The sequence below is a fragment of the Egretta garzetta genome, unplaced genomic scaffold (assembly GCF_000687185.1).
Source record: "Egretta garzetta isolate BGI_Z169 unplaced genomic scaffold, ASM68718v1 scaffold430, whole genome shotgun sequence".
NCBI classification, from domain to species: domain Eukaryota; kingdom Metazoa; phylum Chordata; class Aves; order Pelecaniformes; family Ardeidae; genus Egretta; species Egretta garzetta.
In genome coordinates this window covers 1,348,300-1,363,004 of record NW_009258267.1, presented here as the reverse complement: position 1 = coordinate 1,363,004, position 14,705 = coordinate 1,348,300, and the positions used below count along the sequence as shown (strand labels likewise).

General features: G+C 37.1%; 1 protein-coding gene across 16 annotated transcripts in view; it reads right to left on the bottom strand.

Annotated features, from left to right (window-relative positions):
• The window catches only part of SNX14 (sorting nexin 14), a 62,334-nt gene that overhangs the window by 26,270 nt on the left and 21,359 nt on the right, over positions 1-14,705 (bottom strand). For 14 of the 16 annotated variants that reach the window (XR_004841138.1, XM_035904026.1, XM_035904019.1 and 11 more), the window contains 9 exons: positions 13,079-13,234; positions 12,668-12,792; positions 11,527-11,585; positions 8,027-8,053; positions 4,008-4,137; positions 3,069-3,270; positions 1,992-2,075; positions 1,755-1,855; positions 1,354-1,465 (listed from right to left, as the gene is read on the bottom strand). Coding sequence is in view for 15 of the 16 variants with exons in the window: in XM_035904026.1 (XP_035759919.1) it covers positions 1,354-1,465; positions 1,755-1,855; positions 1,992-2,075; positions 3,069-3,270; positions 4,008-4,137; positions 8,027-8,053; positions 11,527-11,585; positions 12,668-12,792; positions 13,079-13,234 (996 nt within the window). In the remaining variant the exon portion in view is untranslated. The remainder of the gene's footprint in view (positions 1-1,353; positions 1,466-1,754; positions 1,856-1,991; positions 2,076-3,068; positions 3,271-4,007; positions 4,138-8,026; positions 8,054-11,526; positions 11,586-12,667; positions 12,793-13,078; positions 13,235-14,705) is intronic. The other 2 variants (XM_035904022.1, XM_035888445.1) reach the window with 1 other exon arrangement.

The following is a 14,705-nucleotide window of genomic DNA, read 5'->3' as shown; positions in this document are numbered from 1 at the left end:
AAACTGGATAGACTCTAGAGTCTTGAAAATACTGGTGAGTAGAAGTTTTACAAATTGGATCCACAGCTGTGGTCTTAAAAATCATCTCTTCTGTCCTGTTAAGGTTATCAGGATACAGCATAGTAACTTTGAATGCTGAAAAGTGGAAGTGTCTAGGATTAGTTTTATTTTAAGCACTACCATTTACAGTATTATTTTGCTCACGTACATGTCATTAAATTTGGAACTTACATCACAAAGTATGTAAAATTATCAAATGATAATAATAAAATTGCTCATTCTCACCAAAAGCCCTACTGAAATATGTCAAGACTTGTTAAAATTATGTTTAGGGATGTTAGGAAGCATAGTCTCAGACATGAGATGCATTACAGTACACGCCATAATTATATGCTTTTTTTAAACAAAAAAAGAGGGGAGATCTGAAACAAAACAAGATGCTTTAACTGGAGGATGACCACCAAAATCTCATTCAACAACTTAGGAAGCACACTAAGAGAATGACCACCCCCACGGGTTCACACCACGACCAGGAGAAGCAGAAATACAGCGGCACAGTTCAGACACTGCTTTCCTGGACCATGCCGGTGCCAGAACCATGAGTGATACAATACATGAAGACAGGACGGCTGTGACGTTGACCTTACCAGCTCAGGTCACAGAATGGCAAGGGTTGGAAGGGACCTCCAGAGGTCCACTATCCTGAGACAGCTACATTGCAACCAAGCTGTAAAGTCACACTGCAGTCTACTTTTTGGATTTATTATCAACTGTTACATCAGACATCAAGAATTTCTCAACTTCGCCATTTTCATTTGGCCTGCCTATATCACACACACCACTGCCTCAAATTCTATTAAGCAGCTCACATTAAACGAGATCTTAACACTAGCTAATACTAGAAATACTAAATACCGCGGCTTTCAGATTAAAATAAACAGATTTCAATCAACTAAAAGCCAAGGGTAGTTTATATTAAGAAACTGTTTATCCCATCACACCTGTAAACAGCGACGGACTTGTGCAGATTTGACTCATGACAATACTGTAAGTCTTCCTGAACGATGAAATTTGTTAGAGAAATCTTATCACCTTGCTTGCTGACATAAAGGTTCAAGAGCAACCACTTAAACACTTTTTTCCAATAATCTCAAAATGTCCTTTTTCTTCAAGGGAAAAGTATCAGCATATCTTGCTTCTGAGGGGCAATTTTAAGGGCTGTGAAGGAGCACAGTTCTTATTTCCCACCTCCATATCCTTACACAAGAGTTATCTATTCATTACCACTATCATTCAATCACAGTATCTACAGTATTACTATTTGTCAGCATAAACAACTAGCATATTACATACCAAGATTCACATCAGGCAACATTTTATCAAGAAACTGAGTCTCTCCTCCATTAGGCGACAGGAAGTCAGCTAAAAGCTGGCTGTTACTTAGTTCTGGATGTTGCAGAAGTTTCTTTGCGACAGAAGAAAAGAACAAAGTGTAAGTACTTAAATTAATCCTTAAAAATCACTTTCTCTATAGCAAAAAGAGATATTCAAAGCGTATCTAGATTACCATAGACAGTGTCACTTGCAAAAGATTTCTGTTTTCAGTCATGTGAAACTTGTAACAAGTTTTATTTGCCCACTTCAATCCTTTCTATAACCCAAGTTACTTGTAAACAAACAAAAGCAGATATTCTTTTATTAATTTTGTATTATTAGTTTTAGAATATTCTTTGCTCCAAGAGTTTGTTTGATACCTGCAGATACTCCTGAAACTCCTCTCTCTTGGATTTTAAGAACTCGTAATTCTTGGGGCCAATGATTCTCTTTGAGGGAAGCTGAGCATCAGGAAATGTACCTAATAAAGATATCAAGGAGATTAACTTACTCTTCTAACGTAGCAAAAATTGTTTTCATTATTTTAAATTTCAGCTCAGTACTGAATAATAAGCACAGCAGTGGGAAAGTGGCTTTCCAGATGATGGAGAACATACCATGAAATTCTGTTAGCTTCGACTCAAGCACATAAAATTCAAGATACCGCCTGTAGACAGACCAGTGTTCAGGTTCATGCCCAACTAGGGGGAGAAAAAAAACCAGAACAAAACAAACATACATTAAAAATAAACCAGGTTTTACACCACCTGAGAGATGAATTAAGCAACAGCAAACATAAGTTTGGAAAAACCTTTGGAAAAAAACCCAGAAAAACCTCAGTGATATTAGTCCCCTATATTGCTGTAATGCAAAAAAAAAAAAAGGTCCCAGCCAGGTAATTTAAGTATTAAATTAAAATGCACACCTGGTAGACATACATGGTACTCGCACAGAAATTATAATCTCTTTTAGGGGATCCCTAAAATCTAAACAATGGAGCACTTGTGTAACTTTAAAATGTATCAGAGCTGACTAGGTTAGATCTATTTTCAAACTTTTAACCAAATGATTTACAGAAATACTACTTAATGAATACAGTCCTCTGCATCATCAGCTTGAATCCTCATCATTCTTCCTCCTGGGAGATACCAGTAAATAACTTTTAAACACTTCCTGCTTATTGTGGAAGTATTAGTTCCACTAACACAAATCTATGCAGCCCCAGGATGATGCTGTTTTCCCCACTCAATAGGGATGTATTGCTATCTACTGACAAACTATCTGCCAGCCAGGACGGTTCTTAAGAAGCAAAACATTTTCATTTCTTAAGAACTATATTTCAAGGTTATGTAAAAAGTTATTTATTGTTCATTATTCCAAAGTTCAGAGTGGGTGAATGAAAAATATGCCCAGTGTTTATTAATACGAATCAAAGGATCAGTATATTTGGAAAGAGAAAACCTCAAACTTTAGCATGAAGCCTAAATGGAACTGATTCATGACGAGTTCTCAACTTGCAAGTAGGAAATGTGATCATTTAGCTCTCAAACACATTTCCTCAGAATTTTCAAGTCATTATTTCAGAATCAGAAGAACATGTATGCAAAATACACTGCAATAGCCAGAGTACAGCACACTAGAATATTTTGAGCTGATTTTTAAATGACATTTTATTTATCCACCACACTGCATACCTGCCCTTCTATCATTTCTCTCTACATCAATGCAGAACACAGGAATTCTCTCCTTTCTGTCTTTTCTTTCCAAGGAGGGATCGTCAAAAAAATCTACATATGGGATGCTAATTTTCCATGCGGCAAGGTTGCGGGGTGTATTTGGGGTACTAACAGCCTCCTCAGGAGAATCATCTTCCATCACCATAACGCCTTCTTCAATCTGTAAAGATTCAAACATTGAGATCTACAGTTCTGTTTTAACTGGTTCAGTCTACCTTTGCAAAACTTATATATGATACTGAAACATAAATCGAGTCTTTAAGTATGTGTCACTAAGTAATAAAAGAAGAAAAACCCCATTTCATTAATGGAGTTTTCATGTAAATGAATTTCTGGGTTTAGATCCACTGCAAATTAATTTGAATTTAGCAGCTTTTAGTGAGAACTGGAAGTTTTTATAGCATTATCAAGTTCCATATCTGGCACTTCAGCAAGGGCGGGAGAGAGGGAGAAGGAGGGAGGGGAGAGCGGGAAAACAGAAGTACTAGAGGAGACAGCTGGAAGAATGCCTTAGACCCAGCCTGAATGCTACAGGAACCAGCTTGGGTCCAGCAGATTTAGCTGCACTGCATTTTCCAACATACTAGGACCCAAATTGAAGACTTCGCTTCTTGGCCTGTCATAGTAAGCTCATCTAAACACAACAAGAGACAGATGTCAACAGCTAGCAGGTCTCCCACCCCCACAGCCAAGTGCAACGGAGTACGTTGTGGACACATGAGTCTGACTTGCTCTGCAAGGTGCAACACAATTGTGACTGGCATTGAATTATTCCTGCAGTCCACAGCTCTTCGAATTTTCACAAGCATAGGCAGACACTTAACATTTTCAAACAAGGAAAGAAAAAACCCCAAGAACAACAAATCCTTAAAAGACAGATTTAAAGCTTTTACTCACAAAGTCATCTTCTTCATTTAAGTTATAGTTAGGCAACATAGCTCCTTCCATTGCAGAGCTCTTAAATACACCTTTTATTTTGTTGCCTATTCTGCTGATTCCAAACGATTCTCCTCTCTTCTGTGTGGTCCTAGGATTACAGAAGGCAGAGTTCACAACACAACACATTATTACACAGTAGCTCAGTAGGCCGTTGCATATCATTTGCAGATAAGAAACAATTCTATTAACAAGTAGCGAACAGATTTACAATTCCATTTAAACTGAAATTCATTTACGGCAAATTTGTTCTCTGATCGATCAGCAAAATTTCTTGATTATACTTTTAAGACATGCGAGAGTCTCATATGCTTAACCACGAGCAAACATTAACACTCTTGTAATAGCATCCAAGTAATGCAAGACACAGAATAAACAATCAACTATGCAAACCAATTTTGTTTTGACAGAAGAAACTGTCGTATTGCTACAGGTATGCACACCAAGAAGGTCATTAACTCTGTCCTCTTCCATGTACTCATAGCTAAATACTTATCCACTCTTGCCAGGTAGTGTAAGTGGTGTAATTAGATGCTTTTTTTTTTTTTTTTTTTTTTTTTTTTTACATAAACATCCCAGAATTTTACAAGCATGTACAAATTGAGATAGATATCGACTCTTAAGCATTAGGGACAGACAAAAGGAATGTGCAAGGAGCAAGACTGAACATGAGAGAGAACAGATGCAACTGAAGAATCTTGGCTTGAAGACCCAGTCTGACTGGAAAAGGAAGACTTTTTAAAGTCTTACCACTTACAACAACACATCCCAAAAGCAACAAGGTATGGAAAAAGAAAGATAATTGGGCAGGAAGCACACTCCTTACTTTAAGAACAGGTTTTATAGCATTCTTGCACCCCTACACAAGACCTGACACCAAAGATTACTTCTTACACAGAAATGCTTGTAATTCTGGAAAGAAAAATGTTTCTGTTGAATATGGAATCAGCCTAAGGTTACTTACGGTGATTCAGTCAGTAGGTGAGTTAAAAATCAATACAGTGAACTGCAGAATCAAAGAATCAAAAGAACTTTATAGATTACTGTGATTAAAAGCACAATTAGTACTTTAGAGGACAAAAAAAATATCCTAAGTGTTCCTTTTTCCTTTAAAACAAAAAATTAACAACTACTGAACAGCAGTACCAACAGAACAGCAGAGACCAGCAGGCAAAGCACCTCCATCACCCACAAAACCATGTTGACATCATCAACTGCTGACCGCAGAACGCATGTTACTAATGATCTTCCTGTTTGTAATTTTACCCAGACTGTGTATGTGGCTAAAGTTGCGTAAATAATCCAACGTTTTTCCAAATCTTTTGCTTTTTCTATCTCATATTACTAGCAGCTCCAAAGCAGACAGGCACCTTACTTATCTCTGCTATACAAAGACAAGGTTGTTTGGCTGTTTGTAGCCTAAATCCATGTTTGAACAATTTTACTTGATTTTTAAACAACTTATTCTACATGTTATTGTGCTGAATTGAACTTTTTCACATTGGGGACCTACCTGAATCTTGTTCAAGAGTTTAATCACTGGGCTAGCAAAATACAAGCCTTATTCAGACAAAACTGGACAGCTTTTCTAGACAGGTAATACTTCAGACCTCTAGCTGGCCTCAAAGAAGTGTTCATCATTCCTGTGAAAACTTCTGCAGTTCTCGAGATTTTGAACACCATTAATTCACACAAGCTCAGAGATTTGATGGGCTCCAGGCTCAGATCAGTTCTTTCCCAGGCTGATCACGTTCCAGCTGAAGGGAGAAGACAGCTTTGCCTGCAACTGCAGTACTGAGCTGTATGGAGCTAGGAACCACCCCTTCCTGCTCCGATGCTGAGCCCAAAGATCCCACCTAAATCAATACAGAGCAATCACTAAACTGTAACAGGTATAATGTGACAAAGTAGGATGGGATCTCTTCACAGGAAGACACACAAATTCAGAACAGTGGTGAATAAGAGGGTACACAGAGACATGGTGGACAACGCGTGGGGAGAACACAGGACTGGTTTGGCAAAAATCCTTGAGCAAGCACACAGAGCAGAAAACAGATTAGATGATCACAAAAAAAATCTGGGGATGTTTGCAGAGACAGACAGACAACAGGATGATCAATCTTTTGAGGATGCTAAGCAAGAATAAAACAAAAAACAGGCTTCAGGATGAAAATCTAATAGATTTACTGGTTAAGTATAAATAGGAGAAAGAACTTGAGGCTAGATGGAAGGGACAAGATGGGACTAGGGTATGGTCAGGTCCCAGGCATGGGGGAAGAAAGAGGGGAAGAGGTGGCCAGCTTAGAATAGAGACCAAATCTTTCAAGACCTGTCAACTCTGTTACTGTCCACAAATATATATACACAAAACTCATTGGGAAAAGTATCCCACTCCCTCTAGTGCTGATCCGTGTAACAGCATTATTAGACCATCATCCTGTTGTTGCTTTCTTGGCAAGGCCCTGAGAACAGAGTCTACAGGTTCCAACATTTCTGATGAATGATATGACAGGAGGTTGGAATACATTTATTTTTTTTAAAGCTCCAGAAGTCACACGTGTGTAACGTTAAAAACTTTTAATTGTTGTTCACTTTATAGCTGGGAATTGCAGACCAAAGACTGCATTAGTGCCACTGAGCACTGTGGCATTCTTCAATTGCGGATGGCAGCAAAGAAATTTCCCTGCAGGATCCCTGCCTCATTCAGCACACTGAACAGATCTTTGCAAGTTATCAGCCAAGGCTACGCAGCTGAAGAATGCTATTGTGAACCTTTGTACGTCAAGAAATACCAGACAAGTCCTATGTATCAGACAAGCTAGATATTTACAGGCATGTGAAGTCAGAGCACCATTTTCTTTTGCGTGACTTAAAACCCCTACACCCAGTTAGGAGAAATGCTGAGCTCATAGAGCTGCACTTAAAAAAAAATAAATTTAAAAAAAAAAAAAAAAAAAATCAATGAACTGCACTTATTTCTCAAGGACTTCTTACTGCTCAACACTCCATTGAGTTATAACTCAATACACCGAACTGGCACATGAACAGTATCTATATACCTTGATTCCTAACCTGTAAAATGATGTTGATAATGTTCCCTCAAGACTCAAGAATCATAGGAGTAATATATGAAATACTGATGCTCTGATAAATTCTAAGGAAAAGCCCATCATGAAAAAATTGTTTTCTGAGTTTGGATAGCATGTATTTAAAGAGGCACAAATAATGAGAAAACAAACCACCAGCAATTATTAAGGTATTAACAAGTGACCACAGACTACCTACAGCAAATTATAAAAAACAGTGTATGTTGTAATCAAACCTATAATAGTCATAAGAAAAGCTGCAGAAAGAACTAATTTGGGGAACTGCTGGTTTTGACTGCTTGATAATATTCACAAAATAGTTAGATTTGCATGCAATGATCATCCCGGACACAGCTGTGCAAGATAAAACAAGCAGTTATGTGGATACAACCTCAAACAGGATCTGGAAACATGACATGGAGTAAAGGAAATTTTGGAGCAGCTAGCAGTCACAGGACAAAAAAAAAGCTTTAAGTTATGCAAATATATTTCAAAAATAGTTATGTGGATACAACCTCAAACAGGATCTGGAAATGTGACATGGAGTAAAGGAAATTTTGGAACAGCTAGCAGTCACAGGACAAAAAAAAAAAAGCTTCAAGTTATGCAAATATATTTCAAAATTAATAACAACAGATATATCTGTAACACCAAAAAATATTAATATGCTGCAAGCTTGTGAAATTAGTAATTAAGCAATATCTAAACATTTGTGAAGAGGACATGGGGAGTAAAGCTTATTGTGGGGAGAAAAGCAGTTTAGTCCAGAGAAGACGTTCACATTTTTACAAATAAAATGGACAGTTAATTGCTGTTATAAGGGCCGTGTGATGCAGTCATGACAGATGCAGCGTAACTAACACACAACATTTATCGAGTGTTAGATAGACTTACCGGAAGTCATCCAAACTCAGGCTACTTCTGCAACAACAGGCACATAAATTACCTCAGAGCCCAGGAGAAAATAATGTTAAACCCCCCTCCAAATTTGACAGACCTATCCCAACAACACTGGATAGGCTTTGACCATCACTACAGATCAATAAAAAATGTGGTACAATTAAAGAGTTCCTGACCTAAAATCCTAAGAATGTGGAACGCAAACAGTACCTGCACATTTCGTCACCACAGTCTTGGCCTTTGAATTTAAAACCTCAGTTATTGAAACTTTCTTCAGTACAAGCAGTTACCAATTTGTAGAGAATGACTGTCAGTCTTGGAAGTTACCTGTAGTGCACCAAACAGGCAGCTAACTTTTTCTATAACCTATGTCCAGAAGTCAGGTAGGAATCTCGTTTATTTGGCCAATACAAAGAAAAGGCCGTGGACTTGTTTTACACAATAACACCACTCCCTACTCCCCATATTAGATAGAATAAAAACCACTATTAAAATACCTTTTTTTAAAATTATTATTTCACAGATTTTAAGAACTGTCATGTATTTTTGACATTTTACGTAACCTGGTACATGGAACCAATGCCTCAGCCATCAACTCAGGAATTCCGACAGAGATGTTTAGATGGATTAGCTATAAACGCAGTCACCGCACAAATGATTTTAATTCACTGGACAAGGTACTGAATTCTGGACAAACTGATATGGGATTAAAATATTCAAATTTTAGATTTTGTTTTGCAAGAGGAACTAATCCTAAGGCATCTTACCCTGTCTTTAGTCATGTTAGCTGTGAAACTGGAAACATAACCTACCGAGTTGGAACTGATGATGACAATCACATTGCACACAACTGTTTCCAGACTTGATTCTGCAGGTTTTGCTCCTAACCACTCCCCAAAATTGGTAATATCTTTTCTATTTGGTTCTTTACTTGAAAAACGTTTTGATTTTACTGCTAGCCCAGTGATGAGGAATCAGCATGTGTCTATTTCTATATGTGGTCACGGTGTGTAAAAAATCAAGACAGATACACAGCTATCCAGAAATCTGGGAGTTTATATCACATAATGGCTTTTCTTTTTCTGTTAGACTTCCAACACAGGATACCTTTACGTAACATAGTAATGTATTATAGGTACATAAATACGAGAGAGGAAGAGGGAATTCTTGTCCTCTCTTCCACACACCTGAAGCTAAGTTGCCAGGATTGGAACTTAAGTTTTCATTGGCCACACACATTAAACATTAGGTAGAAAATATAGTTACGGAGTTAAACTGTTGACAGCCACAGCTAGTTATCAAGTTATCAGAATATCCTCAGCATGAATTCTTCACACTCCAGAAATACTTGGGACTTCTCATCTATTAACTTAGCAGCTTTCATAGCACTTTTGTCCTATCTGTACACAAAAAGGCATGATTAATTTGTACAGTTGAAAGAAGTGACTCAAACCACAAATTACACACTGATAGTCACTTCTTCCTACTTTCCCACTTGTATTTTCTAGAAACAGCTCTATAATTTTCTTGTCTTACAACAAGTGAAATCATTCAACACATTACCTACATGTGCATTCCACTGGGATTTCATATCTACTACTTGATCTGACTTTTTAACCATCAGTATCTATGTAATACACACACCCCCTAGCAAAGCATCAAAGATATGGAAAACAAAACTCATCTCTTTGCATATAATTTCTCTCAACTGGAACTAATGTTAGAATAGGGAAGAGAAGGCAGAGGAAGGTATTTGCATATGGATAACATATGGAATAATTCCGTAAGTAACTTTTTTTCCTCCCTCCCCCGTGGCAGTGACTATCTCTACCAGATTCTGCAGAGGGAAACTCCAATGCAGCACGCAAACTACTTGCAGATAGGACCTCTGTTTCATGGAAATAATCACTGAGGCACACAGTATCTCGTATCATAAACCAGCATATGTACTCAGGGCATTCAAATTCGTCTAAACTGTAAAAAAAGATACATTTTCAGTAACACTATGGATGCTGTTTGAACTCTAGGGGAATATGTTGTAACAGTCCCCAAAATTTGCTTATTTTATAGCCAGGCATGTATTTCAAAAACTCCAGGTAGAGACTGCCTGTAATTTCACTCTTTCTGTTTTGGAAAGCAAAGCACCAAGGAGATGACCTGAATGTTTTCACCATTTAGCCAGATTTAAGAAGTGTATGACAGGATACTTTCAACCCTTGACATGAATAACTTTGGGAAAGATACCAGAAGGCAGATTTAAAGGTCTGGATGAAACCCTGTAGCCATCTTCAACAGAAGCTGGAGTGTGTTTTAAGGTCACCATTCCTAGTGGAGTATCCCATAGGGGAGAAATGCAATTTGGTCTAGCTGCCTTCCATGCCTCTTTGCTAAGAAAACAGAAGCTTGTCAGCACCAATCTGAGAAAGAACTACACCAAAGCTTGAGTCCTGGATCTACAAGAACTATAAAGATGACATAATAGATGTCACCAATGGAGATACATTAAAGAGAATGATCATGTAGTTTTTGAAGAATGCTAGCAGGGGAGAAAGGGATCTCACAATAATACACCTCACAGCAGGCTGCAAATCAAGAGAGCTGCTGCTAGGTGTACCTCTAATGAAAGCAGGAAAAACTTAAATAAATTGCTGTTCCTCCTCCAGAAGAGTACTCTAAGATGATAAATACTAGCATTTTCTACAGTACTGTGGATCTTATTTCATACCAAAACAGAAAGCCTATCCAAATTGAAGACTGTCTCACTCAAGTTTTCCTTCTTTTGGCTAGACCATAAGAGCAATTCAGTTGGGCTATTCTATGACCAAGCCATCCGGCATAAAATGAAAGAAGTGATGAGACCTCCAGCTTACTCAACCCATCCCCACAGTGGAAGATCACCCATCCATACCACAGGAGATGGCTCTTCTCCTTCTCCATGGGCCCTAAGGAGCCTGAAGGTGGTCTGTAAATATACAGCCCAAACCCAGAAACAAGGCTTCTGATGCTACATTACTGCAGTGAATGGGGAGAGATGGGGGACAGGAAATACATATGACCTAGCAGAAATGGCAAATCCTCCTTGTCACAACAAGAGGAGATTCCCATTGCATGACCACATTGGTTAGACCACAAGACCTAAATCCAAGACCACCCAGCTTTGCACCAACAAAATGGTATTCATATATACAGTCAATTAAATCACCACTTAATTGCCACATTATCTTATTCTCACTGTGAGTTTATTCTTCCCTTCCCCCTTCTCAAATGTTGAGCTCCAAATCACATTTTAAATTCTTTAACAGAAAAAACTTCAAACTGAGAGGCATCTTGTATAATATTGCTTGCTCCTTCAGTATGCAATTTGTCCAAAAAAAAAAGCTGCTAAAAATTGAGTCAAATTAGTATCAGGCAATAGTAAAATTCCTATGGTTTAATATTTTGACATTTCTAAATAATAAACGAAGAAAAACACTTAAGGATTCTACCATACCTACCTGTTAAACTTTGAATTGCGTGTTGGTGACTCTGCTCCTCTCAAAAGATGTCTGAAGTACTACAACAGACAAATAAGGCATCAAAGAAAACCCCGGGTTAACTGAGGTAAGGGCTACTATGCAACGACATTGCAGAATTCAGGAAACAAGGACAGAAGTGAAAGGCAAGCTTCCCATAACCTAGCACGTAGAATATTCAGCTGGAAAAGGGCAGACCAAATTTGCAATACGTGCAGTACATGCTCCCAGGACTACTCATTTTACTTTAAATAGTCCTGGGAATAAAAAATGAAAACCAAACCAGAAATAAAACTAAAATTAAGCGCCAAAATCCATGCCTCCTCCTTGTTAAAAATCAAGCATTTGAAGCGTTATAGCTATTATGGGAAAGATGACCATCAATACCATTTTTGAGAAATACACTTTATTAAGAATAATGCCAAGTAAGGTAAGTACCTATTCCTAGGACAACACAATATATTCTGTCTGAAATAAATTCGAGAAGCTTAACATACAACCTGATTTACACGTGCAAACTCAAAAAGGGACAAGAATTCAGACTCATCCCTGCGTTTAAAGTGTTTCCTATTAGAAGGCTGTAGGCAACTGTCAGCCCAGTGTGGGGATATTTTTTTTTTTAAACTTGCATTCAGAACCCCATCATAGAACAATCTCTAACGCCTAGTTAGAGAATGACCTTCCTGAAAACAGACAACTGACTTTAGCTGCTGGAATAAAGCTGAAGGTATGTAAATACAACCTTTGTACCTTTCTTTAAGTACTATTATCTTTTAAAAAGTAAACAAAGACATCCTTAAAAGTGTTCTATGTCTATCACGCAGATTATTTTGCACCAAATTTGCAATCATAAGAGAAGGGGCAGAGGGGATTTTGTAATAGCAGTGATATACACAAATTGTTACATCAAAAAATGAAGAGGTTTTTTTATTCTGTTGATATTGTGCTGAACGAGAATAAATTCAAATCTCTTACTGAGATTGGTCCCAGCAAAATTAAAGTGGAAAATGAAGACATGTTTTTCACTTCCACATGCACATGATTGTTGTAAATAGGGTATCCAAAAATATATATATATATACAATCTTGCTTTAAGACTACTCTTCAAATCTTTCACACTTACCTCATCACTGTGACAGAACATAGGAGTAAAAACGTTCTCAAGTAGAGAAAGTACATGCTCATAAGCTTCAAAAAGACACCTCATCGTTTGAAGTTTCACAACGTCCATATATGGACCTTCAGCAACTGTAAAAAATTGTAAATATAAACAGATATATATATATGGGCATATGAAGTTTGCAGGTTTTTTCTGGACTGAGTTTGTGATTTCTTTGCATGCTACTATAAGTCTGACATAAAGAATAGAAATAAACTGACAAAACAAGACTTAAGCACATTATAGCAAGGGGTAACATGTTTTAAAAATATGACAAAAGTAAAGATCAATTATATTTAGATTAATAGTCTTCACTTTATTACAGAATGCTGCTTAAGTTCCAGTGTAAATTATTCCTTTCAAATTGAAACTTACTTCTTTGAATCTCTTCCACAATGAAAGGGTCAAATCTAATTTTGTCAATGCTTTCATCTAAACAATAAGTTTTGTAAATTTTCTGTACTTCCTCATGAAGAGACATCTTTTCAGTATCTGATAGTTCTGGTCGCAAAATTCGGTCATTGAATTCCTCTGAGAAGTAAAGAAAATACATTTGTGATCTACTGGGCTAACAAATAGCATCTTGAATCAACCTATAACATCAACTAATTTTCCAGCAGATATAGTAATTTGTAAAACTTTAAAATGAATAGAAACAGAAGACATCTCAAAATCTCAAGTAATAAGGTAGCTGCCTTCTTATTAACTGTAATTCAGATTTATTCATAAAAGTATTACTAAAAATATATTAAAATTAAAACTCATTATTCCTTATCACAGTAAGGATAAATCTGTGAAGTTGTTCCTGGCAGAAGAATGAATCACAAGGATTAATTTTTTCTTCCCAAATTACCAAATTGTAAATTGTAGTTTTGTTTAGCATGATTCCCAGTTCATGCTAGACCCACAGAGCCCAACAGCCATTTATAAGTCATCTGCCTATTCTGTTGCTATTTCATTCCTAAGACCCAAACCATCATAGCATTTTCAATAATATCTTTAATATCAGACTAACTTTAGAATGAAATTCCCCTGGCAAAATAAAAATTCTATTCAGCACAATTATTGTGCAATCCTACTTGATTTATTGGCCCATCCTGTTAATCGCATGACTACCGGGCAGAAAGAAGGGAAAATAAGGTAGAGTTTGATTCATTTTTCAACTAATAAACAAAACCAAACTTCTTCAGAGAAAGTCTACCAAGACCCTTCTGAGGTTTTTGGGGTTTATTTTCCTCAGTAGGTGCTTCTTATTCAAAATATTTCTATCGTGAAGAATGACCTACAGTTGACAGTTTGGGACAGCTTAACTTGAGACACCTAAATCTCATTCCTTGTATAATAAGCTAATACACAGACTTGTCGCCTACGAGAATGCAAAGAGAAGTTTAGAAGGGAGAAAATGCTGAGGTTTATCCAGAAAAAAGATTGATCATGGGCAATAGACACAGTTTGAGTAACCTTCCTGCTAGAGGAAGCACCTCTAGAGAGCTCTAGATCTTAGAACTTAGAGTTCTAAGAGTCATCTTAGAACTCTCTCCAGTAGCAACAGCACTGAAAAAAGTAATCTCTTTGTTGTTTTTTGGTGAGGGGAGTTTTTCTGACAAAAGGCAACATATTTGGAAGGATTATGAGCATGTAAGAAGCTGCATCCACAGAGATTATTTATATTTCTCTTATGTAATGATTAATGATTTCAGCATTGTATGAGATAATTTAATTTCATCCCTTCCTGATGTGTGAACAGCTTGGGATATGAGGACACACCCATTATTTGCCATGCAACATGGAAATACTTGTTTACTAAAAAAAAAACCCACCCCATTATTTTTGGTAAGCCAGTAATTAACCACTAGTTGACAAAAAAACCCCTTGAAATATACCACTCTAATTTACAGAAACTTCACAGAAAACCTTATCATTGGAAAACAGAAGTTTTTTCAAACAACACTTGTATAATAGCAAAACCAAATGCATGCTTCATAACCAAGGTACAGGTTAC